This window comes from Montipora capricornis, chromosome 6 (assembly GCF_036669925.1).
Source record: "Montipora capricornis isolate CH-2021 chromosome 6, ASM3666992v2, whole genome shotgun sequence".
Lineage (NCBI taxonomy): Eukaryota > Metazoa > Cnidaria > Anthozoa > Scleractinia > Acroporidae > Montipora > Montipora capricornis.
The window spans coordinates 49,330,911-49,355,910 of NC_090888.1; the positions used below are offsets into that span (position 1 = coordinate 49,330,911).

Consider the following 25,000-nt stretch of genomic DNA (forward strand, 5'->3'; position numbering starts at 1 on the left):
TAATTCACTGTCAAGTCTATGGCGACTTTAAAATAATGATCGTGACCTCACGAAAGTCGCTGTGAGTTGTTATCATTTACTGTGAAGACAAAACAGCTCTACTGTAGGTATGTTTTGAGTGTCTTAGATGTATGTGTATAAATGTAAAATACAGTACTGTGCAAAAAGAATGCAAACAAATTTCAACGAAATTCGGTTATTGTTCTCTCGAAATTTCGGGAGAAGAAGTGTGATTTTTCCTGCGAAATTTCTTTGAAATTTCGCTGAGTCGCACGAAAGTTTGAACACAGGACAAAAATTTTCTAATCTAACAACGAAATCTCGGTTGGAGTTCATATGTACTGAAACGAAAATTTAAGAACCTAATCGAAATATCCTAATCTTGAAACAGAAATTTCGTAAAAGTGTCAGTTAGCGTTTCACGTTTTAATGAATGAATGGAATCAACAACTGTACTCTTCACTCAACCTTAAGTGTAAACACGACCTGACTGAAACTTTAGACAAGCATTACAAGCGATTTCCTTTCCTTTACTCAATGGATACTTTGTCAATAAAAAGATATAACAGTGTAATTCCCTTATTGTTTTGATTGATTAGAAGAAGTCACACTTCAAAGTTAACTTTGATGCTTACAAGTTCACTTTTCTTCTCGCATCAAGTCCTTTATCTCCACGTAGATAAATGATTAAGCTGTCTTATCACTCCTGCCAAGTCCTGGTCAGTGGTCTTAATGTAGGTTGAAATCTGGTTCTGGAACTGTCATAAATATGATGTCTAAGGCGCCAGTAAAGTCAAGAAATGCATTCGAATTGTCGTTGTTGACTGACGACATTTCCGATTTGCTTACATGCCCTAAAACCCAATTCTTGGTTTGCAAGTCACGGAAGTATCAAGCAAAGAAAAAATATAAATTGCTTACCCTTCAACAAATTAAGTGCAAAAGTGCAAAATTTGTTTGCATTCTTTTTGTATGTAGTACTGTAGTATACTCAAGTGAAGCTATGATCCTCGCAGCTATGAACACAATTTTTACAAGTTGCGTAAAGAAGCCTGAAAAATTCAGGACTTCAATGGGGTTTGAACCCATGACCTTGCGATACCGGTGCAACGCTCTAACCAACTGAGCTATGAAGCCACTGACATTGGGAGCTGGTCATTTGTGGGTTCCAATGTTCCTGTGAGGAATGAACAGGGATGAAATGATATATGAAATGGGTCATATATGAACTGGAGACTGTGAACTGCCTTCAAACCCCGTTGAAGTCCTGAATTTTTCAGGCTTCGTTACGCAGTTTCCAAAAATTGCGTTCATTCCTCGCGAGAACATTGGAACCCACAAATGACCAGTTCCCAACGTTAGTGGCTTCATGGCTAAGTTGGTTAGAGCGTCGCACAGGTATCACGAGGCGATGGGTTCAAACCCCGTTGAAGTCCTGAATTTTTCAGGTTTCTTTACGCAATTTGCAAAAATTGCGTTCATAACTGCAAGGATCATAGCTTCACTTGATTTCATATCCGCAGTTCATATAATTTTATGATCCATTTCATATATCCTTTCATCGTTGTTCATTCCTCACGAGAACATTGCAACCCACAAATGACCAGCTCCCAACGTCAGTGGGTGCATAGCTCAGTTGGTTAGAGTGTCGCATTGCTATCGCGAGGTCACACATTCAAACGCCGTTAAAATCCTGAAATTTTCAGGCTTCTATACGCAATTTGCAAAAATTGCGTTCATAACTGTGAGGATCATAGCTTCACTTGAATTCATATCCACAGTTCATATATGATCCATTTCATATCATCTCATCACTGTAGTATACTGTTTGACAGAGACATAATATTTACAAGACACTTTACTCCCACGGTGCCTCTCTCCACCCAGGTGTATAAATGGGTACCGGCGAATTTAATGCTGGGGGTAACCCTGCGATGAACTGGCATCCCATCCAGGGGGGAGTAGAAATACTTTTAGTCGCTTCATGCTACAGAAACCGGAGATAAGCGCCGGCCTGATTGGCTTTCTAGGCTCGTAAGCAGACTTCTTTAAATATCCGCAAACATTGAAAACGAAACTTCATGTGCAATGTAAGGATGAATTTGTTCTTGACGCTCGCACACGAACATTAACAGCAACCAATAATAATTACACAGAATAAAACTACAATTAACTTTATTCCAAAACATCCTATCTACGTGTACATAACAACAATATGGTGATTATTTATAGCTACAGTCAACAGTGCTGTTATCATCCACAATCTTAAGTTCGCAACTCGATAAGGCATAAATTACCTGAAGCGTTGCTGAAGCGTTTGATTGTTTGACCATTGGGTTAAAATTTGTTTAAAATTTTCTGAGCGAGTCTCCAAAAGGAAACGCAAACCAAGGATTATTGTTATCTTGAAAATGCGTAAATAATACGAAAACTTACTTTCTTACAAAGGCCCTTGATTCACGGTCATTACGCTTCTTTTTGACATTGGGGAATGTTTACCCAAAAAATTCGGACAACTTGTTGCCCGAAACTGCTTAAAACAACCATTAACGTATAATTAAACCTATTAATGTGGCATCGTTCATTTTCATTGTGACTTCTATGGACACTTATTATGTGACTTGACCTTCTTTTTTCTTTTAATTTTAATTTACCGTTTCCATTAAGATGGGGATATGATTAAAAGGCAGAATGATAAAGCCTTGATATGAGTACTAGAGCAAGGAGCAAAACCCATGGATATAAGATGACTTTTCCATGCTTGGTTCTGATGAAAGATTGAAATTGTTTTTAGCTGTTAAAAAAAATCATGTGACACATTATTTTCAGATGAAAGAGCGAGTAGAAAGCTAAGCATGCAGATTTTAAGTTAACGTTGGCTGGATAAATGCTTCCTCATCAAACAAAAATATGCCAATTTATGAGCTTGGTCAGGCTTTAACACGCGGGAATCAAGAGTTACTTAGCTTCTGGTCCTGTGATGAAGAAGATTTTCAACAACATCAACGGTAACAACCCGTGTAGTGCACTGTAAGTGTACTACACACTATGTCACCGGGTTTTATGATTGTAAGAGTGTAAGTCCGTGGTGACAATAGGCCCGCAGCACGTGCATAACTCACGAACATAAACGGGTTTCTTGGAAGTGTGCTTGAGTTTCAACAAAATGAACCTCAAAGTCGGCAAGAATTTGTAACGCTGATGAATAATAAAGGAGCTGCTATTTCCAAAATCATGGAATTACCTGGTGATAAATAACTCTGTCTACAGCTGTAGGAGAGTAAATTTTTGACTTTGCAGAAACAATGGTCAACCTCAAGAGTTGGTGATTGTGATCTTTGTGTTTAATTCGCACATTTCTGGTCAATCAACAATTTGTCAATCAACACTTGAAAGAAAAAAATAGGAAACTAGCAAAAACAAAACTCTGTGTCTTGGCATCATTTTGACACAGAAGTATCCTTTGTTTCACGAGTAAACATGCCAGGAAACTTGATCACGGCACCAGCTGAATTTGATGTCACTGTCACTTTTGATTTTGCGATTTTCTTGTGCAGCCAAAACTACATACATGTACAATAGGAAAATCTCCCAAAGTACTTTTCGCTGATGGGAACCTGTTATCTTTGTCTGTTCAAAATTTAAGTTGTTTGCATGTCGTAAATTTTGTTGCTGTTGGCAAAATATTTTATTCTCAATTAATATTTCCTGAAAACTTCCTTCTGCTCTTCCTAAAACCTGTGTATCAACATTAATTATTTATTTAATTTTGAATCAATATTTGTTTTGCATAAAGCAGGCTAACAAAATCTGTACCTTGTTTAGTTTGCATTTTTGAGCGTTAAAATAGAATTTTCGGCCCTATGTTTCTGACAAGTCACCCATCCAAATACTAACTCCACCTGACAGGGCTTAACTTCAGTGAACTTTTGTCTTAGAAAGCTGTCAGAAGCTCAGAGTGCACTGTTAACCTTGTGGTGAAAAACAAGTTGTAAGGTAACTTGGAAATTATCAACATATCAGCCTCGAAGCCAGTGTTTCTCAATTCCCTTTTATTTTCTTCAATCTTTCTGGGTTTATTATTTTACTGGTAACCACATGTCTTGTCATCAGGGGGCTATTTACCTAACACATCCACCATAGTACTTTCATGATATATGGCACAAAAACAATTTGAGCTACATGTTATACAAAGATAAGTTGAATCTCCTGGAAGACAAAATGCAGCTCAGCTGACAATAATACAGTGCTGTGTTACTGCACTATCACACATACGCAATGTGTACCTATTTTTTTATCAAAGATAACAAATTGAACAAGCGCCAGGAAAGATGCAGTCACAATGAAGCACAAGGACATTGGCATAGTATTCAAACATCAATTACATCATAAGGCTCAAGTTTTTGTGCAACAACATACCGGTATGCTGCAATGTGAAAGTTCAGCTATAGGTTCAGCGCAATGTCTATTAGGTCTCCTGCTTTGTGTCACAGTCGAGCCTCTGTGACAGGTGGCGAGAATTACTTTTCGAGAATCCAAATGCTTGTTTTTGCAAAATAACATAAGCAATTCAACTTCCTTCTTACGTTAGGATGTTCTCCCATTTCCAATTGGAAAATGCAGTGTCAAGTCCCATTATTGGAGACTTTATTGAAATATCCTCAAATGATTTTACAACCTTTGCGGGCCTGTGGACCTGGGCAATGGTGCTCATATACCGGTAACTATCCTATAAAACCTTATGACTATGATCAATCTAACAAATTACGATGTAATATTGTGAAACTTACATATGCATAATTATGATAGTTAACAAATAAAAGTAGTAAAATTCATAGCATGATGCTTATGAACAATAACAAAAGAATTAAAAACATGCCAATAAGATACTATATTATACATCTTCATCATCCATAAACGGCTTTAACCAAAATCAGTTTATGAGAGAAACCTTTTTACTATTTCACAGTTTTGGGAGATGATCCACTTTTGTGAGCGTTCAATAGTTATCTTTGCTAAGTTGTTATCTAATACAGTATGCTGGTAAGTTCTTCAAGATCCTTGTAGTACTGCGAGAAAATCAAAGACTACTGTAATGAACTTTACTTTATGACCTGTGTATAAGTTCTTAATACCTATTTTTAAATCTATATATTTGTCTTTCTTTTGTTTAGTTCTCATTGTGATTGTTGTCCATTCTTTATTCTTTTCATCCAATACACTGATATCCGGTCTATTTGCACCATTCGTTGGACATTTTTCCAATTTCCAGGGTATGTCCCACAAGATCTTTGCCTCATTATTCTCTTGGCTAGGTTGCGGATAAGATTGCGGATGAGATTTGCGGATTGCGGATAAGATTGCTATTATTATTATTACTACAGCTGTATGATAATTTAATGTTTGATTCCTTGCTTGTAGGATTTGTCTTGCAATGGTTCCTCTTGTTCTTCATTCGTTCTTCCTGAGGTGGACACAGGTGCAAACCTCGTGCACTTCTCTAATGTCCACCTTGTGAAAGCCTTGGCCAACGTGTGCATTTTTTTAATGGCTATGTCCTCAGTGTACACAGAGGCTGTGTTAATTCTACAGTGTATGTTGCTATGAAAGTACATGTGGCATAAGCATGCTTACAGTAGGTAGGAGTATGTCTGCGTGTGATAGTAACTCATACTGAAGGTAATGATGTGATTATTGCACAAAGTGCATTGTAACAGGTGAAAAAAAAAAAGAACCTACAGTAACAATAATTTGTATCTCTCTCCTTAGCTCACCATCAAAAGTCATTTTGTTAATGACCTTGGATTGGACAGCTTGGATATAGTTGAAATTGTCATGGCCTTAGAGGATGACTTTGGTAAGGTCTTTACAACTTTATCCATGTACATGGAATAATGAAAATAATGATGTGAGAAGTGAAAATTTGAGGGAAGGGATGCATTTCAGTCCCAATAGACCGTACATGTTTCAAATTCTCACGGCTGGACTGGATCTAGCATGAAATGGAGGCCAATGCGGGCAAATCTTTCAAATGCAAATTAATTTTCCAGTCCAACCGTTAGAATATGAAACTGACCTATTACCTCCTGTATCATTCTACTAAACTACTAAACTGAAACATCAGCGACTTCATACATGTACCCTGTGCTCCAATATCTACCTTACAAGCATTCCACATGTTCTCTAATCTCTAACTTAAAGCAACAAAATCTTCGATCAGTTGCTTCTTATAGTATTTTAGTCTGTTTACTTAAAGCAGGTGGTTTGTAGAATTTTAGTTGCTTCTTTCCACTGGTGTTGCCTTTCTAGTTGCCGTTTGAATGAATGGCCGTGCAAAAAGCTGGCCGATAAAGTGTAACTGAAGTCAAAATTTCAGTGGCAGCAATAAAAGAGCCAAACATCTGTTTTTTTCTGTTCCCAGGTGGGGTGGGGTCAACAGCCTGTGCATTTCCTTTTTCAAACTGCCTGCAAGGGGGCTTTTCAACGAAACACAACCAGAACACAACAACTACAACTTTTCCCAACTGGTCGGAGGCAAATCAGTTGGCCCAGTGAGCTTGGAAGTTGAACCAGGGGGAAAAATTCAACGAGTGGTGTAGCGGGTCTTGAACCTGGGATCTCCGGATCTCAAGGCAAGGCCCTAACCACTGGGCCACACTACCTCCTAATATAGGATGTATGTATAAGTACCGCCACTAGTAAGTACCACCTCGCGTCGCGTTTCCTGTCGCGTGCGACGCTTCGCGTATCGCGAGGATTCGAAGCGTAAATTTCTGGCATATATTAGCAACTAATGTGTTATGCGAAATCAATCATTTCCAATTACTCTGCAGTTGCTTTGAGTAAGCGAAGGCGATTTTGATTTGTTAAAAAGAATTGTCTAAATTACAAACTGCGAATTTGCGAATTGAAGACGACGTTTAAGCTACCATACATACTTAATTGACCGCTCCCCATAGGGGCTTTTCAGGGCCAATGAAACACAATCAACGAAACAACAGAACACAACAACTACAACTGTTAAGAATCCCAACTGGTCGGAGGCAAATCAGTTGGCTATTTACAAGTGCAGCTTGGAAGTTGAACCAGGGACTACCAGGAAACAAATTCAACGAGTGGTCAGAGCGGGTCTTGAACCTGGGATCTCCGGATCTCAAGGCAAGCGCCCTAACCACTGGGCCACACTACCTCCTAATATAAGGATGTATGTATACAGTACCGCTCAAAAGTAAGTTACCACCTCGCGTCGCGTTTCCTGTCGCATGCGACGCGATTCGCGTATCGCGAGGAATCGAAGCGTAAATTTCTGGCATATATTAGCAACTAATGTGTTACGCGAAATCAATCAATTTCGCGTATAAATTATCTCTGCAGTTGCTTGAGTAAGCGAAGGCGATTTTTGATTTGTTAAATTGTATGGGAATTGTCTAAATTACAAACTGCGAATTTGCGAATTGAAGACGACGTTTAAGCTACAGTAAACATGCCATCTGGTTTACAAGCGGAAATTCCAATGAAAAATAAATTCTTCACATGCGAACAAGCGATGACTTCGTTGAAACATCGACCATTTGGTGGAAAAAATTCGGCGATCTTCTGTGTAAAGTTAATAAATGCGTGGAGTTGACTTCAAATCGATCCATGCAAGTTTCTTTTCCACACCTTAAATCGATCGTCGATCATGTGTGTGTGGGTCTGATTTTCTTCATTTGTTTGGAAATTAGCGATAGACTGTCAGAATATCAGTAAAAAAAATTCACGTCGAAATTGCCATAAGGAGACGACGTTTAAGCGTCAACAAAAACATGCGTCTAGTTTACAAACGAAAATTCCGATGGAAAGTAATTCTTCATACAAGGTGTTTCTAAAATTCAGACACGGAATAAGCGACGATTTCGTTGAAACATCGTCCACTTGGTGGAAAAATTCTTACAAAAACAATGTCCATGGTGCGTTGCTAAAATTTCTTGCCAACTTCAAACCTTTTCAAGTGTGAAATTTAAAACATACATTCTTTAAATATCCGCAAACGTTGAAAACGAAACTTCATGCGCAATGAAAGGATAAATTTGTTCTCGACGCACAGACGAACATTAACAGCAACAAATAATAATTACACTGAATAAAACTACAATTAACTTTATTCCAAAACATCCTTTCTACATAGCAACAATATATGATTATATTTATAGCTACAGTCAGCAGTGCTGTTAGCGTCCACAATCTTAAGTTCGCACTCGATAAGGCATTAATTACTGAAGCGTTTCAGTCTTTGACCATCAGGTTTAAAATTTGCGTTTAAAATTTTCAGAACTAGTCTCCAAAAGGAAACACAAACCAAGGATTATTATTATCTTGAAACGCGTAAATAATATGAGAACTTACTTTCCTTACAAAAGCGCTTGATTCACGGTTTGCTGATCGGCGAATGAAGCTTTGTAAACAATGAAATGTGCTCGGAAATTGCCACATTTTTACATACGAAGATACTGCAATTTATCATAGGCATATTTTCTTCGAAAATTGGCCTTTCACAAACACCTTCCACCGTTAAAATTTGAAACAAAAGGACAATTAAAATCGCGCGCAAGCGTCAAGCCACTGCACTTACAGATTTCTTACCATCGCACGCGACGCGAATCGCGTAGCGCGCGACATGATTCCTGTAGCGCTCGACGGGATTCGCGTTGCGCCTGAGGGTGGTAACTTAAAAAAAAAAAAACCACTAGTTAATATGAATTAAATATAATTGTGTAACTAAGTATCCATAATTAAAAACTATAAAACGGTGCCGGCTTTCCTTGCATTGTTATTAATAAAACTTTAAATGGGTTCTTTTAGTTAAGAACTTGGTGTTACTAAATGTTCTTGTTTGGTACGCAAAAATTTGTTCAGTTTGTGTCTTGGTCTGCATGTTTCCTTAAATAGTTTACATGTAATCATCTGGCGCCTCTCTGATAGTTTTTACTAGACCAGTTTCATCTAGTGCTTGCTTGTAACTTCTGCCCAGATGAAATAATGCGCAAGGCACACTTCTGACAGTACTCTAGATCATTGGAGAGATATTGTGTGGCATGCTATCATGAAATAATGCACATGCGTACTCCATCATAGATCGAATACAGGTGATGTAGAAGGTTGTAAGGTCCTTTGGGTTTTATTTGGCTCGTTTAAGTTGACTCAGAAAGTATAAACGCTTGTCAACTTTCTTGATAACTTGTGTCCACATGGTCATTCCACTTCAGATCGTTTGCTATCGTTATGGCAAGAATTTTGGCTTTACTAACACAGTCAATGTTCTTGTTATTGACCTTTATTGGCTCAAATCCCTGTTGGATCGTGTAAAACTAATTCGCAGTTCTTTACATTTATCTTCGATCAGCTGGAACTTGTCGGCAGACACTTGTTGGGATAGGTCATCAACATACTGCTGGATCTTACTTGTAAGGTTGTTTCAGCTATGGTTGTGTCGTCAACATACTTCCATATTGGAACTCCGTTGATAGAAAGGTCGTTGATCATGATGGTGAACAGCCATGGACCCAATTTAGTACCTTGGGGCACTCCTGATGGAAGTACTCCCCATTCAGAGTAGCAATCTTGAGCAAGCTTGACGCGTTGTCTGCGGTCTGTTAGGAAATCTTTTATCCAGTGACAATACCACTAGGGAGGCCAAAGTCGAGAGCTTCTGCATCAAAATCGTGTAATCGATGAGGTTGAACGCCTTACGAAAGTCAAATAAGACGACCACGAACAGTAGCACCATTACCATCAGTAGCGCTCAGCCATGCGTGAATCATACTAATGAGTGCGACGGTAGTATTGGACCCTGGAACCGTTCCATATTGGTGTTCATCTACTTTGCAAGTATAGCTGGTTTGATGTGATCCACTATGTATTCCTCAGCAATCTTGTATAAAACGAGTGTGAGCGATATCGGGCGTAGGTGTTTATTAACGTCTTTAATTGGTTTCTGCTTGGGGATAGGAACAATATCGGCCTCTTTCAAGACTGGGGGAGTCTTTGTTCTTTAAAGGATTGGTTAATAATATCTGCTATTGGATCAGCGAATAGGTCAGCATTTTCTTTGGTTTTCTTTGAAATCACCAAGTAATATAATTCCGCATCCACGGAAACGAGCTTCGATTACTGATAACAATCGTAAAGGTAGTCAAGCATATGCGTATCGGTTGCGCTTGGACGGTGATATAATGTGCCGACAACAATACTGGTGATTCCTGTTAGGACCTGGACGGACGTAATTGGGACCGAAGAACTTCAATGATCATTTTTAAAAAGTTGGAAAGCATTATACAAAAATTTGACGAATTCACGATTGGCAAAACAAACGAAACGCACCAACCTTATGTGTTCAACAGTTCAGAAGAAACCTTTGATGCATACGTGTCTGAGTTGCGTACACTTTCCGCAGACGTGTAACTTCTGTGACTGCATCAGAGAATCGCTTATCTGTGACAGGATTGTGTTGGGAATCCAAAACCCACAACAAAACGACTTCTACAGGAGCGAAAGCTCACACTTAACAAGTGCATTGACATCTGCAGGAGCTCTGAAACGAGTACATCACAGATGAAAATTATCTCAGGCACAAAGACATCAGAGGATGTCCAGCGTTGCATCCAGAGCGCGTCATTGCGGCCTGGGATGCAATATTTTGCATTTGGACGTCCTAAAATGCTAAGAAGGGTCTTTGTGGACGCACAAATTTCATGCTTGAATATATGCAAATTCATAAATTGAAAGCGCAACAACGCGCTCGCTATATTTATATTAACAATGGCGCTATTTTCCACATACTTGACGTTGATTGATCCATCTAGAATTGGCACAACAAAGAGAGAATCATGGTTGGTGTATTTTCATTTTTAGCGTCAGAATAACTTAGAAGTAAAATGTATTCGCATCATTTTCAAATCCTGAAGATGAAGCAGTCAACGTTGTTCGGTAATCAACCTAGCGTAAAGCGAAAAGCCAACGAGCTAAGTTCCCAATCAGTGCCTAATGTCAAAGTCTGCAAGTCATTTTGTCGCCAATGGCTCAGCGATTTCAAATGGCTGGAGTTCAAAGACGGGAAAATGTTTTGCTCCACTTGCATCGATGCGAAAAAAAACAATCCCCTTGTCACGTGCGGAACAACGAACTTCCGAAGAAGATCCTTCGCCGATACATGAACGTTGCAACCAAAAAAGTTTGGAGTAACCAGGAAAAGGCGATAATGTCAGCAATGAAGACAGCTTACTTCGTCACGCAGATGAATCTTCCGATCTCCCACTACGGAGAGATGATTGAATTTCTTTGTTTCCAAGGTAAGACGTGACATTCATTTATACTTAACCAGTGCTTTTATCTGACTGTTCTTTCTGATGCACAATTGTTACCAATGATGGCTTTTCGCGTTCATTCGCTTCGTTTTTTTTTTTAGTTCTTGCAACATACGCTTGTCATGGAGGCGTAGCGTCACATTCTCGGCCCAGTAATCGCAGTTTTCAAAATGGCGGTCATCAATGCCCTATGCGATTTTCAATCTTGTATTTACTTTCGTATTTACCAGGTTGTGAAGATCTTGCTCATCAGGTCTGTCAGCTGGAGGGAACTGCACGTACACTTCCAGAACAACAGCACAAAGCCTTTTGGAGGCATTTTCGGATGTCATTGAAGAAGAACCTCTGCAACAACTCAAAGGCAGCTCGTACCTCTCACTCCTTATCGATGAATCCACTGACTTGATAATTACGAACAAACTTATCATGTATGTAAGATTTATTTCTAAGGGACGAGTTTTGACTCGATTTCTTTGTAATTTAGAATTAAATAATGGAAACTGCAGCAGCAATTAAGGAGGCTATTGACGCATATTTTCTTAAGATTGGTGTTTCTCCTTCAAAACTTGTTGGGTTTGGGTCTGACGGAGCTTCTGTCATGTTAGGTTCTAAGAATGGGGTGGCCACAAAGTTAAGGGAGCACAATCCATTTATGGTCAATGTTCATTGTGTTGCTCATCGTTTTGCTTTATGTACTTCACAAGGTGCAAATAAGGTTTCTTTAATCAAGGGTTTTGTCGAAACATTAACTGGTTTATATTATTTTTTTCAACATTCAGCTGTAAGATGTAGTAAGTTGCAAACCGTTCAGGAAGCTCTAGAAGAGCCAATTTTAAGTGTCAAAGAAGTCCACAGTCTTAGGTGGCTTGCTTTTTTTAAGGCTCTGAATAATGTATTCTGTTGTTGGGCTTCCATCACAACAACCCTGGGGGATGAGGCTTCTGATGAGGGAAAGGGTAATGCAAAGGCTAAGGGCTTGTATAAGGCCTTTACAAAGTTTGAGTTTATTGCAACCATGCATTTTCTTATGGATCTTGTGCCAGTAATGCAAAATGTGAGCAAGCTCTTTCAGAGAGTAGATATCGACTTCTCAGTGGTAATGCCAATTGTGACTTCAACTGTTGAAGCCCTTGCAGCTATGAAGGAAACTAATGGTCCTCATTTAAATAAGTTTATCAGTAGCATACATGGGCAAGAAGGGGATTCCCTGCATTTTCAGGGGATAGATATTTCATGTTCTAGTGAAAGGGTGACATTTCAGAGGGCAAGGGTTAATTTTATAGATGAAATCATAGAAAATGTGCAAAATAGGTTTCCTGTTTCCCAGGGTGGTGTAATTTCTGCTTTCTCTGTGCTTAATTTTAAAGAATCACTAGCATACTCAAGTTCAAAGTTGGAGGGTATGTTAGAAGTTTTGCTTGACCATTATGGTCAGGACAAGGGTGTTTGTCCAGCTTTGATAGATGCAAACAAGTGTAAGTTAGAACTGCAAGTACTTGTTCCTTTGGTGAGGGACAATTATTCTGGGTTGTCTTTTCAAGAGTTGTGGGGGAAATTTTTGACAAGTATTGTGAGCAGTTTCCAGAACTGCTGAAGCTGGCTCAACTTGCCGTGCTTTTACCATTCTCAACAGCAGACTGTGAAAGAGGTTTCAGTTTTCAAAACAGGATTAAGGTTAAGTTGCGTGCAAGGATTTCTAGCTTAAATGTTGATCAACTTATGAGAGTTTGTATTAATGTTGTGTTTCATGTAGTGCCTTTCACATAGTCCCCTTAGGTACTTGGCAGACCACCTTCTCCAGAGCACATCCTTGCATCTCGCTAGATATCTTGCACGCTTTCTCAGATCAGTTTTCTCTTGGTGGTGTGCTGCAGGATGAGGCAACAAGTTAGGGCGTCCGAACTGGAACATATTCGGGGTCAACAAAGGAAGATGCACATCTTCTTCCACATAACTCTGAGGACGATTGTTCAGAGCGACTACCACATCCAGCAGCACGCCCTGCAGTTCTTCCCAGGTGAAAGTTCCATTTCCGACAGACTTGTTGAAGGCTTGCTTGACAATTCCGACCATGCGTTCAAATTGCCCACCCCACCATGGAGCTCTACTGAGATTGAACTGCCATTTGATGTTCATGTTGGCAAGGTAGTCATGGAGGCGCTCGTCTTCCATCACATTCCGTAACCACTTTGCAGCAGCCACAAAGGTCCTGCCATTATCGGAGTAGATTCCTGCTATGAACCGCTTCAAGGTACTGATAAACTCTTCGGTCTCCATGGTCTTTGTCAGTTCGAGGTACAAGGCTCGGGACAGGCTACAGGCACAAGGGAAGGACTATGTACGCTTTCCCTTCTTTATTTCTGCACGGTACTTGACTGGTCCGGCGTAGTCAATACGTTTCGCATACTTTGGCCATGGTCAAACCAACTCCCCCATGTAGGGTCTGGGTGTGGAAGTGCGTCACTAATTTTCCAGTTAACACGCCATCGTCCGGTAGGTAAATTGGGTAGTGTCCTTGAATACGTCCTCAGCACTCAAATATCCCATCCCTGTTCTGTTGGAGGTTCAGTTTCATTTGATCTTTGTCAAATTTGGTGGTGCCTTGACTCCTGACTTGTGATCTTCTTACCCAGAACTGCAACTGGTTGGCTGTCTCTTTGGTAGTGATAAGGGCCGGTGATCCTCTGCTGGCATTTAGCTCAGCAGTTCCTTGCAGATTCGGATGGCCTTCCATAAGTCATACTTGTGCATCACCAGGTCTAGATCATCATCCGTCTTCACAGTTATGCCCAGAACTTCCCGTATGATCTTGGCTTCGGTTTGTGATTCCTTGGTAGGCGTGGTGGCAATATCTGCCGGCCAACTCTCTGGGAAAGGTAACCACATTGGCCCATGCCACCACAGATCTGAGCAGTTGTATATATGCCCACCTCGGGTACCCAGGTTGGCAGGGTTTTCCTTCCACTGGATGTACTTCTTCTCTTGGATTTTCCTCACTCGATTACTAACAAATTGCTTGTAGTCTCGACCTCTCTTGATCCAGTGAAGAGCTACGCTGCTATCGAGCCAACAATAAGCACTTTCAACTGGGAAACCTTTCAGTGCTTCTTTAACGTTATCCACAAGATTTGCTGCCATGTGCCCCCACACTAGTTCGAGTCCTTGTGATACCCCTGTCGGTTGATATGTGATGGCGTAAACTGCAGCTGACACGCCCTGGCTGCTCGCGTCGCCAAAGGCATGAAGTTTGATGCTAGTGATTTCTTCTTGGTGCTGGGCAATGCTTCTTGCTACTTCTACCTTGCCCGTAAGGCTGTTCTCCCAGGTTTGCCAACGGATCTCGAGTTCCTGTGGTAGCTCTTGGTATGGGATTCGGGCTTCACACACTGCTCTGTAAAGAAATTTCCCTTCCAGAGTGATTGGTGATACTAGACTGAGGGGATCGTAGATCTTGGCGATCTTTCCAAGGACTTCCCTCTTAGTTGCTTTCCTGATCGGGTCAGGGAAACTGGTTTGTATTGTATCCTCTCGTTTGTCCTATGGTACACCAAGCAGCTTTGTTTCTCCTTGCTTGACTCCTAACTGGTCCTTGGCATATCTCTGGTTTTCATTTTGATGGGTAGTGGGGCGTTCTTCCATTGTTTACTCGTGGGGAGTAGGCTGTTCCAGGGATGAGGCATTGGAATGCCATTTGTGCAGTTCAAATTTCCCTGCTCTGAAGATGGACTGTGGTGTTTGTTTCAGGTGCTGTGCACCAGCCACGGTTTTATCACCGCTGATTAAGTCGTCCATGTAGAGGCTTAGTTGGATCTCTTCTACTTCCCTTGGGTAGATGTTCTGAAGATTTTTTAGGTGCTGATCGATCACCCCCCAAGTAAGAATGGCGACGTGGACAAACCGAACAGTGCTTGTGTGAATCCGTACGATTCGTGAATCGCTTTTACGACCCGTCTCCATTCCACTATTGCATGTTATAGTGGCAGTATGTCTCTTATTTTTATGTGGAAACTGCCCGAATCGAAGACACAATCTGTTCACCCGAAAAATGCATCTCATTAGATAAAATTGTCGTACAGCTGTCCTCACGAATGGAACGATCCGTACGATTCGTGAATCGCTTTTACAACCCGTCTCCATTCGACTATTGTATGTTGCTAATTTTTGTGCCTGTCAATGTGTGTATGCGTCGCGGTCCAATTTGTGAATGAGCGGTTGTCCATAAACATGAACACACTGAACCACATACCAAAACAAACGAGACAATGTGTGTATGTGTCGTGCTAAAAACCCATGCCATCAAAGGTTTACAGGAACGCAAGGAAACTGTGCATGCCTTGTTCCAAAAGGCAGCAGTGTGTATACCTCAGAGCCTGCGCCGACAAACAAACAAGGGAAAGTGTGTATGCATCGTTCTAAAAACCCGTGCTGTCAAGCGAAAGTGTGTATACCTTGAAGCCTTTCTGACAAACAAACAAGGGAAAGTGTGTATACCTTGTTCTAAAAGCCTGTGCCGACGAACAAACAGGGGAAGTGTGTATAACAGGTCCATAAACATGAACACACTGAAGCGCATACCAAAACAAACGAGACAATGTGTGTATGCATCGATCTAAAAACCCATGCAGTCAAAGGTTTACAGGAACGCAAGGAAAGTGTGCACGCCTTGTTCGAAAAGCCTGTGCCGACAAGCGAAAGTGTGTATATCTTGGAGCCTGCGCCAACAAACAAACAAGGGAAAGTGTGTATGCTTCATTCTAAGAACCCGTGCCATGAAGTGAAAGTGTGTATACCTCGGAGCCTGCGCCGACAAACAAAGAAGGGAAAGTGTATTCCCCGTTCTAAAAGCCTGTGCCAACGGACAAACAGGGGAAGTGTGTATAACACGTTGTTAAAGCTTTCTAAGAGCCGGTGCCACAAAGAAATGGATGTTGTGACTTATTACTGGGTTGCCTGTATGGCACTTCTGGTAACTTATGGGTCGAAGATTGAAATGCGAATGGCGTTTTGGAGGATCTTTAAAGAAAATGTACCCTTATGGATTTAAAGAATGGAACGTAAATGGGATAAACAAGCAAGGCGGTGAAAAGTGAATGTCTGGAATCTCAAATCTCAATCTTTCGCCCGTCAAGCCGTAATCAAAGTGAGCTGTAGTTCTAATATTGTACCAAGTGTGGTGTTTTGTACGACACTGAAATCAAATGGAAAAGCCTCTGGTACATGTAACTTATGGGTTTATCAAAGACAGAAGGAGTTGAACAACAGTCTTCCGGTAACAATAGGAAATTTCACTAATTCTTGTTAGTCAGAAATTATTTGAAAGAAAGCTTTTGCGCATTTTTTTGCTGGATAATTCAAGTAAAGGGTTTAATGCTAAACACTGGTGGGAAATTAATTTAGTTGTGTTTTGGCAGCTTGTTTTGTTGCCCGATGTTGCCCTATTATGCATAACATCAACTTGGTATTTTGACATGATTGCTAATGAATACAGAAACATTTTAACAATAACTAAAAATTCCTGTGTTAAGTATGAGAATTCAACGAAGAGGTAAATGCGACTGAATTTCTTGCTTGCGTTGCTATTTTGTGATTTGGTTGTGCAAATTTTGACAAAAAATATCTACAGGTAAATCGTTAAAAAGTCTTTATTTTTAGAGGTTATTTGAACATAAAAGATGCAACGCTTGATGAGAAATATTATTTTTGTTAATCTTTGAAAGAAGAAAAATTGTGCGGCAGTCGGGACGCGAAGAGACAGGAATTTTATTTCTCTGACAAATGATTTTGCCATTGTAGTGTAAAATGAAATTTATTTGGGAAGCCAACAATATTTCTTTCACTTCCTGGTTAATCCAATTTATTGCTACGACTTGCTAGTGCAAAGATTGTTTACATGAAACTCAGGCTTTTTGCGAATTTTGAGTACATTTTATCATTCAATGAAATGTTACAAGAAAAATGAGCTCAGTACAGAAAGTTATTAAAGAATGACCTAAGTAGGATTTTAATATTGCTACCCAAATATTGCGGAGAAATTCCCAAGTTATCCCATCCGAGCGTTGGCCCTAGTAAGGGAAATGGGCCCACACAACTTTTAAGTTATTACGGAGTTCATCTAAGATGCAAGGCAGAACTTTTAAACATGTCAAGACTTTCTCTTTTTCTTATTTTCAGCAAAAAGCATTGGGAAGATTATAACAACAGGAAAGAAACCAATGAAGTGACTGCTGCAAAAAAAAACGTATACAATGATTCTTTATCACATCGAAATTATCACAACAAAACATGGCTTTATAGTAAAGAAAATTTCACTCCGAAATACAATACCTTACATAACAGTTCCCTGAGTTCCTCAGTAAAAAGCATTCACTAACATACCAACCCCTCGACAACTACTGCAAAAGAACTACCTTATGCGTTCTCCCTATAGTTCCCGTTTTCAAATCATCAGTAAACCAGAATGACACGTAAGTAAGTAATTATATTTAACCACGTATCGCATATGAAGCGATAGCTCGTTTCGGTGAAAACTCTGAAGTTGGCCTGCAATCCAAAGTAATCACTTGCTAATCCAGTCGAATAGTTGCTGTTATTATTTCCAGAAAATCATGTAACAAAGGAAATATTTCCGGGACTTTGGACTTGAAACTCGCACGTAACTAGATATTACGCCTGACAATTCAAGAATTATTATGTGGCAATGCCCCTTTCGTTGGCTCAATAATTCCCATACTTAAAATTAGCAAACATCAAAAAACAACAAAATAACTCAACCAAAACAGAAAACATGCATTATATTTGTGCAAATTCTTGTCTCAGTTTTAACACAAAAACATGCTGATCCATTTATAAGCTATGCGCTATCAGTCTCAAGCGCAAACATTTTCCTACCAAAGGCTTTCCCTTGCACAGCTCTTTCTGTTGCAGATGATCAAGCGTTACTAAACAATAAGAAATGAATGCCCTGAACTTCCAAGGTAGAAGTGCATTCCTCGCGCTTGATAGCAATAAAGAGGTAGATCCAAACTAATGTGACATTAATATTCCTTGCCACCAAAGTAATTGTCAGGGGCACCCAACGTCAATTTTCGGAAAATATCTGTTCAGAAGACGATTTGAGATCTAGAATTTTCAGAACATTTGTTGTAAAATTCCTTGCTCGCCTGCCTCTCCTGGGATTTTGAACATCTGAAAAATGGTATAATTGCCCATTTTCAACGGATATTTACCCTAAAAAGGTCACCTAGAATTTTTGGGAGCCTTTTTTCTGGCTAAAATTTTCGAAAAAGGTAAGTTTTGATCGCCTTTAGACTTTCAGCTTGGGAATCCGAACAGATAAAAAATTTTTAGGCGATAAAAATATGTCTATATCTACCGTTTAAATACTAAAATACGCTTAACAATGCTATGTTTAAGTGGTTTTGAACTATATTCTTGGCGGATGCCCCTGAATTGTGAACACGGTGGACTCACACGACCTCCGTCGAACAACATCCTCCGAATCTTCTTACAAGATACAACTCGACCGAATCGAGAACTCGAGCAAGCGTCTAAGTTCCGCTAATGAGATGCATTTCTCCATTCGAAAACGGGTCGAATCACATGGGCACGATTTGTACGAATCGACAATAAGGAGAAGGCTTTCTTGGCATACAGCATGCATTTTTCCATTCGACAACGGGTCGTATCGTATGGGCACGATTCGTACGAATCGAACGAATCGACGACTCGGACAAGCGTCTCTCAGCATGTAGCGTGTTGGACATATTCTAAGTCGCGCTAATGAGACGCATTTCTCCATTGGACAACAGGTTGTATCACATGGGCACGATTCGTAGGAATCGAACCAATCAACAACTGGGAGAAGGGTTTCTTGCCCTACAGCGTGTTAGAAATATTCTATGTCCCCCTAATGAGATGCATTTCTCCATTCGACAACGGGTCGTATCAACAAATGTCCATCTACTCCGAATCAATGACTCGATACCAACTACACAGCTTTTTTACGACTCCTGTCTCTTCAGGTGTCTTGGACAACCCTCCTCTCAAATCAGGGCCTTATGCGGGACGTAAAACTCCTTCCCTTGTGGTTCACTGTGCACTCGTTCGACTATTCCTTCAGATAACTGATCTTGAATGATCCCGTCATACTTCTGTAACATGCCTGGCTGTTTCTCCAGTTTCCTTACAAGGTTCTCTAGTCGTTTCAGGCTGCCGTGTTTGTTTTTAGGCAGGGGTGGGTGATTTCCCTTCCAAAGCAGGCCAGTTTCGTACCACCCTTCCGGGGTTTCTTTTGAGTTTCTCCTTGAATTCTTCGAAGACGAGATCTTGGTCGCCAACTGGATGGTCCTGTAGACATTGAGTCTACACAAGGCTTCATAGTCAGCTGCAGAGGTTTGGGTCAGGAACATGTTTGTGAGGTTGGATTCACTTCTGGGTGACATGATGGTCCATCCTAATCTTGTTAATTCGGCAATGAGTTCTCCTGGCTTCCCGATCTTGGGTGTGGTCTCGGTCTTTATCTGCACGTATTCGTTCGTTCCAAGGATAAGATGTACAGGAAGCTCCTCTTTATAGTCAACGTCATCCATTGTGACTCCTTTCAGGTGATCGTACCGCTCCATCAGATCCTTGTACTGAGGGTTATCCAAACTGAGTAAGTAGCGTGCCACGGTCCACCTTAGTCACTTCGATTCGAAGCTGGAATTCTCCTGTCAAACTGCTGATGACAACATCGTAAATCTCTATCTTTCTGTTGCTTGCCTGCATCATCATTTTGATGCGTTTAAACTCTCTTCGAACTGGCAAATGCGTAGGAGCTCCCAGCACCAGTGTCTAACAGCCAGCGGCAATGGATTGCTTTCCCAGTAGCTACCGACGTAGGCTCCGGCAATTGTTGGGGTACTTTCTCGGGGCAAATTGAAGAGCGGTGTCTTCGGTTGCAAAACTTGCAGCGACACTCTTGGGCCTTGTGACTTGTGCCGGTGCAGTTGAAGCACAACTGTTTACGGTTTAATTGTCTTCTGCGTTCTTGTAGTGTGATCACACTTTCACATTAAACGCACAGTCTTCTTTTAGGGTTAGGGTTAGGGTTAGGGTTAGGAACAAAAATCCTAGTTAGGGGTTGATGGTTAGTTACCAAAGTAAATTTTGGCATAATTCTTTTCTGCACTCTTAAGTGTGCAAGAAGCAAACTCCACAGGCCGCTCAGTGCTGTCTTGACTAAACACAGCTCCAATCCCATAAAGGCTGGCATCTACACTCAGTATGAGAGTGTAGGTTTTCGGGAGTCATAATGGACCAAAACCACAGTCCCAGACATAATTGTTGGGACACTTCTGCCTCTTCCTTCCCTCTCAATGTTGCTTTGAAAGATTTGGTGACTGAACTGCGATAAACAACATTGGGAGGGGCAGGGAACGCACAAGAAGGGAATAGACGACATTCGTATGAAGTGTCCCAACTAAGTATGTCTGAGACCGCAGTTCACTTGAAAGAACTTCTTATAAAAGCCCCTTCACATTCCTTGGTCCAAAACCACTCAGTCTTGTTACTGAGAAGCTCATACAGTGGGTGCAATTTAGATGAACAATCTTTGATAAACTTTGAGTAGTAATTCAACATTCCCAAAAATGATCTCAGCTGGAATGCATCTTTAGGTCTATGTGCTAATCAAATTGTGTCCAGCTTGCTCTTAACAGGACTGACTCCATTTGTCGAGTACCCGTTCCCGACAAAAGTGGCACTTCCAACGGGACACACAGCAATCAGATCGAAATGACAGCAGCTTCAACTATTGAAGTTCACACGTTCGCAAACAGACTCCGCGATAGAGAATGGAAACTTCACAGCAATGGAAAGGCTACGCAACACCCTAGCAAAAAAGGTGGAAGAAGTCCACGACATTAAGGTTAGCGTACTAGAATTAAGATTTGAAGTGGGGGAAAAGGAAGATGAAATCCAACTTTGGAGCACAAGATTAGATGAAGATGTGGGCGTATTTGAAACGACCATTGTTGATCTTGACACAAGGGTTAAGCAATCTAAGATCGCGTCGCTTGAAGCCGCAAAGAAAGAAGAAGAAGATCACGCAGCTGAGATCAGAGTACGAAGATATGAAGAGGAAATGCGATTTGAAAAGGAAAAATTTGAGCAAAGGCTGAAGTACGAAAAGCAAATAGAAGATAGCCGGAAAGATCAAAACAAAATGGATAAATCAATCAATGCCAAGTTACCAAAACTTGTAATTATGAAGTTTAAAGGCATGCACACCGATTGGCTTCGATTTTGGAACCAGTTTAAAGCAGAATTGATTCGTCTGATGTATACCCAATCACGAAGTTCTCATATCTAAAGGAACTAGTGGATCGTGGATCCGAAAGTCAGATCAATAATCGACGCCCTGCCATTCAACTCAGAAGGCTATTTACAAGCGAAGAATATTTTAACAACCAAGTACCGAAAGGAAAGCGAAATCATCAACACACATGTCAGTAACATAATGTTGCTTCCAGTTATCCTGGGTTAGCTGCAGGGCGCTAACCCTAACCCTAAATCTAGTATTTCCCCCTTGGCTGCAGCTTGGTTGCAGTGTTAAGTGGTTTTTTTGTCTGGGTATGATTTTGACATTGTATTCAGAGGTTCTTCTTGCAAGGCAAATGCAGACTTCTTCAGTTGATTTCTAGTACAATCTCAGGATGATGAGGATTTTGATCCAGATGAACACTATGTGTGTGTATCTATGATGGATGAATTGCCCATAACTGCAGCGGAGATAAATAAAGGTACAAAGAAGGATAGCCTACTTACAGAAGTGTATGAATATACATCCTCTGGTAAACCGTTTTAGGTTCGCAGAGATGAATTGGCTTTAGAAAATGGATGTCTTTTATGGGGCAGACGGGTCATCGTACCATTCAAATTCCAACGACGCTTGTTGGAAGAGTTACGTGAGTGCCATCCAGGGATTTGGCTTATGCAGACACTTGCCAGGTCTTTCGTGTGGTAGCCTGGAATTGACCTTGATATAGATGTTTGTACCAAGGCTCGTCAAGCCCCTATGGCAGTTCCCTTATTACCATGGCCTTGGTCAACTGAACCTTGGCAAAGAATTCATGTTGATTATGCTGAGGTCAAGGGTCAACAATATCTTTTTGTGGTTGACAGCCATTCTAAGTGGATGGAAGTCTTTCCTATGAACCGCACAACTGCAAATGCTGCCATAGAGGCCTTAAGAGCTCTGTTTGCTAGATATGGGCTGCCTCATGGTAATGGTCCACAGTTTGTTGTTGGAGACATTTTTGGGGATGAATTGCATCAAGCACACTCTATGCCCTTCATATCATCCCTCCACCAATGGTTTGGCTGAGAGACATGTTCAGTTCAGCACAAGGTGGCTGATGTCCTGTTCCGCTATAGAAACACACCCCACACCACAAAAAATAAGACTCCTGCAAAGCTGTTTTTGAAGAGGGAACCCAGAACACACCTCTCCTTGGTAAAGCCCAGTTAACAAAGGCATGTAGAAATGAAACTTGCAGCAAACTTGTGCAAGGATGGGCTTCACCCAAAGGAGCAAATTTTTTCTCTGTACCAGCCAGTCAGGGTTAAAACACCGTGGGAATGAGGGAGAGGTTGATACCTGGTACAATTGTGGCTGTGAAAGGACCAGAAACTTGTCTAGTTTGAGTTCCAGGCAATGATCGTTGTTTTGTGCATGCTGATCACTTGATACCTGATGATGCCTGAGGAATAAGGAAATTATCTCACCAGAAATGGTATTTGTCATTCCCATAACTAGATTGCAAGTTCAGTCTGAAGGAGACACTGAGGTTCTCTTAAGTCTAGTGTTATTTCTTCACCAGTTGTTAATAATGATAGTGATTCAGAAGGCAACAACTTTGTTCACAGTCCAAAACTGTCATGCCTGGTCACTCTTGAGTCTAGACCAGGCCAAGTGGTTACTCGATCAGGACGGGTGGTCAAGCCTCCAAACAGATTGGATTTGTGGTTGTGTTTTTTTTTTTTTACATGTTGCATTTAATGATAAGGAAGCTGTATAGGAAGGAGGAAATGTGGTATTTTGGTTGGGTATGGTCATGTGATGTAAGTTGATGTAAGAGGATGAAATAAACTGTTGCAACAGATAATGTCTGGTGTATGCATGATACATGCAAAAAGCTATTTAGAATACCGTAAATGCTCTAATAAATGCCCCCTTTCTTATAAAGGCCTACTATCCATTAAACACCCCTGGTGTGGTCGAAAGTTTGAAATAGACGCCCCTCTCGAATAAACCCCCCCCCCCCCCCCCCCACTACCCCACAAAAAAAAAAAAAAAGTTTAGCTGTAAAACAAAATCGTGCAATTAACACCTTGGTTGCTTAAATCCTTCAATGAAAATCAATCAATCAATAATTCAATAATAATCACTGTCAATCAATGGCAGTGTTATTGGAAATTAGTTAGGTCGTCACTGAGTCCGATGTCAATAAAGCCAATTGTGAAAACAATGTTGGCATAGATGACGACAAGGACATTGATATAGAACTTTGAACTTGCTGTTTCGCCGCAATGATATAGAATTATAAACTTACTGTTGTCACCCTGTTAATGTAGAACTATGAACGTTGTTGGTGTTTTGATGGGCTGTTAGACTCATGAATTATTAATGAGTTGTGGAAGTTTTTTTTCTGGTTCATCACTTAATTCGTCCTGCATAAAGACAGGAGCGAGACTCATTATCTGTCTAGATGAAGAAAAATTAATCATTTAGTTCATTTCCAAGATGCTCATGTCATTTTGAAACCGACAGAACACACTTCCTGGCTTTTCTACAGTCATGTACATTAAGGGAAATTCATTTGTCAAAAACAAAACAAGTTCATCTTCACTGATGTTCTCAAGAAACTTGTTTGTCTGCTGCTCTTCAGTTACTACAATAAATAGGATTGACCTGTGGGGAGATTAGGTTTCTTCTGCTTTTGCACCAAATGTTGCATGTATAATGACCCCGTTTAACAGTTTGAATTCTTCACTTCAGCAATTGAAATCTCTGATGAAGAAGCTGAAAAAGTGTTTTCAGTAGAAGATGCTGTAGATTTCATACACAAGGCATTGGAGGAAGATTAGTTGCAGTAACATGGTAAGATTTTGCAAGCCTTAATTTGTAGGCCTTAAACAAACAGTGGGAATTAATACAATGTACATGTTTCCTGTTGAACCAAATGGGTGGACCTTTGTTTTGCTTGAAAATCATATTATAGAAATGGCTGTTCTCAGTCTTAGATAGACTCTATTATTAGGGTAACCTGAAAACACTGATCCCCAGTCCATGGACTACCCCGACTGACTGCCTAAACGGACTACCCTAAAAATACTATTTAGAGTGAGTACTATTGGTTGTAAACAGTGTCACAATTAGTGCTAAGCCTAAACATCCATTTTGAACAGTGTTGGTCAACAGTATTTAAATCTAAGCACCCATTTTAAGAAGGTTAGCTTTCACAATTGTTGTGATGGCCGATTGCTTCAAGCAAGTGAAGTGAAACTGGTGTGACAATTATTGAAAGCTAACCTGTATAAAATGGGTGCTTAGACGTAAATAGTGTTGACCAACACTGTTTAAAATGGCTGTTTAGGCTTAGCACTAATTGTGACAC

General features: G+C 40.5%; 1 protein-coding gene and 1 long non-coding RNA gene across 3 annotated transcripts in view; both read left to right on the top strand.

The window, feature by feature from the left end:
* LOC138052349 (uncharacterized) overlaps window positions 1–25,000 on the top strand; it is a 183,548-nt gene that overhangs the window by 46,562 nt on the left and 111,986 nt on the right. The gene's annotated exons all lie outside the window — the stretch shown is intronic.
* Window positions 1–25,000, top strand: part of LOC138052340 (acyl carrier protein-like) — a 49,227-nt gene that overhangs the window by 2,671 nt on the left and 21,556 nt on the right. For both annotated transcript variants that reach the window (XR_011133045.1, XM_068898794.1), the window contains exons 2-3: window positions 5,770–5,857; window positions 24,382–24,483. Coding sequence is in view for 1 of the 2 variants with exons in the window: in XM_068898794.1 (XP_068754895.1) it covers window positions 5,770–5,857; window positions 24,382–24,470 (177 nt within the window). In the remaining variant the exon portion in view is untranslated. The remainder of the gene's footprint in view (window positions 1–5,769; window positions 5,858–24,381; window positions 24,484–25,000) is intronic.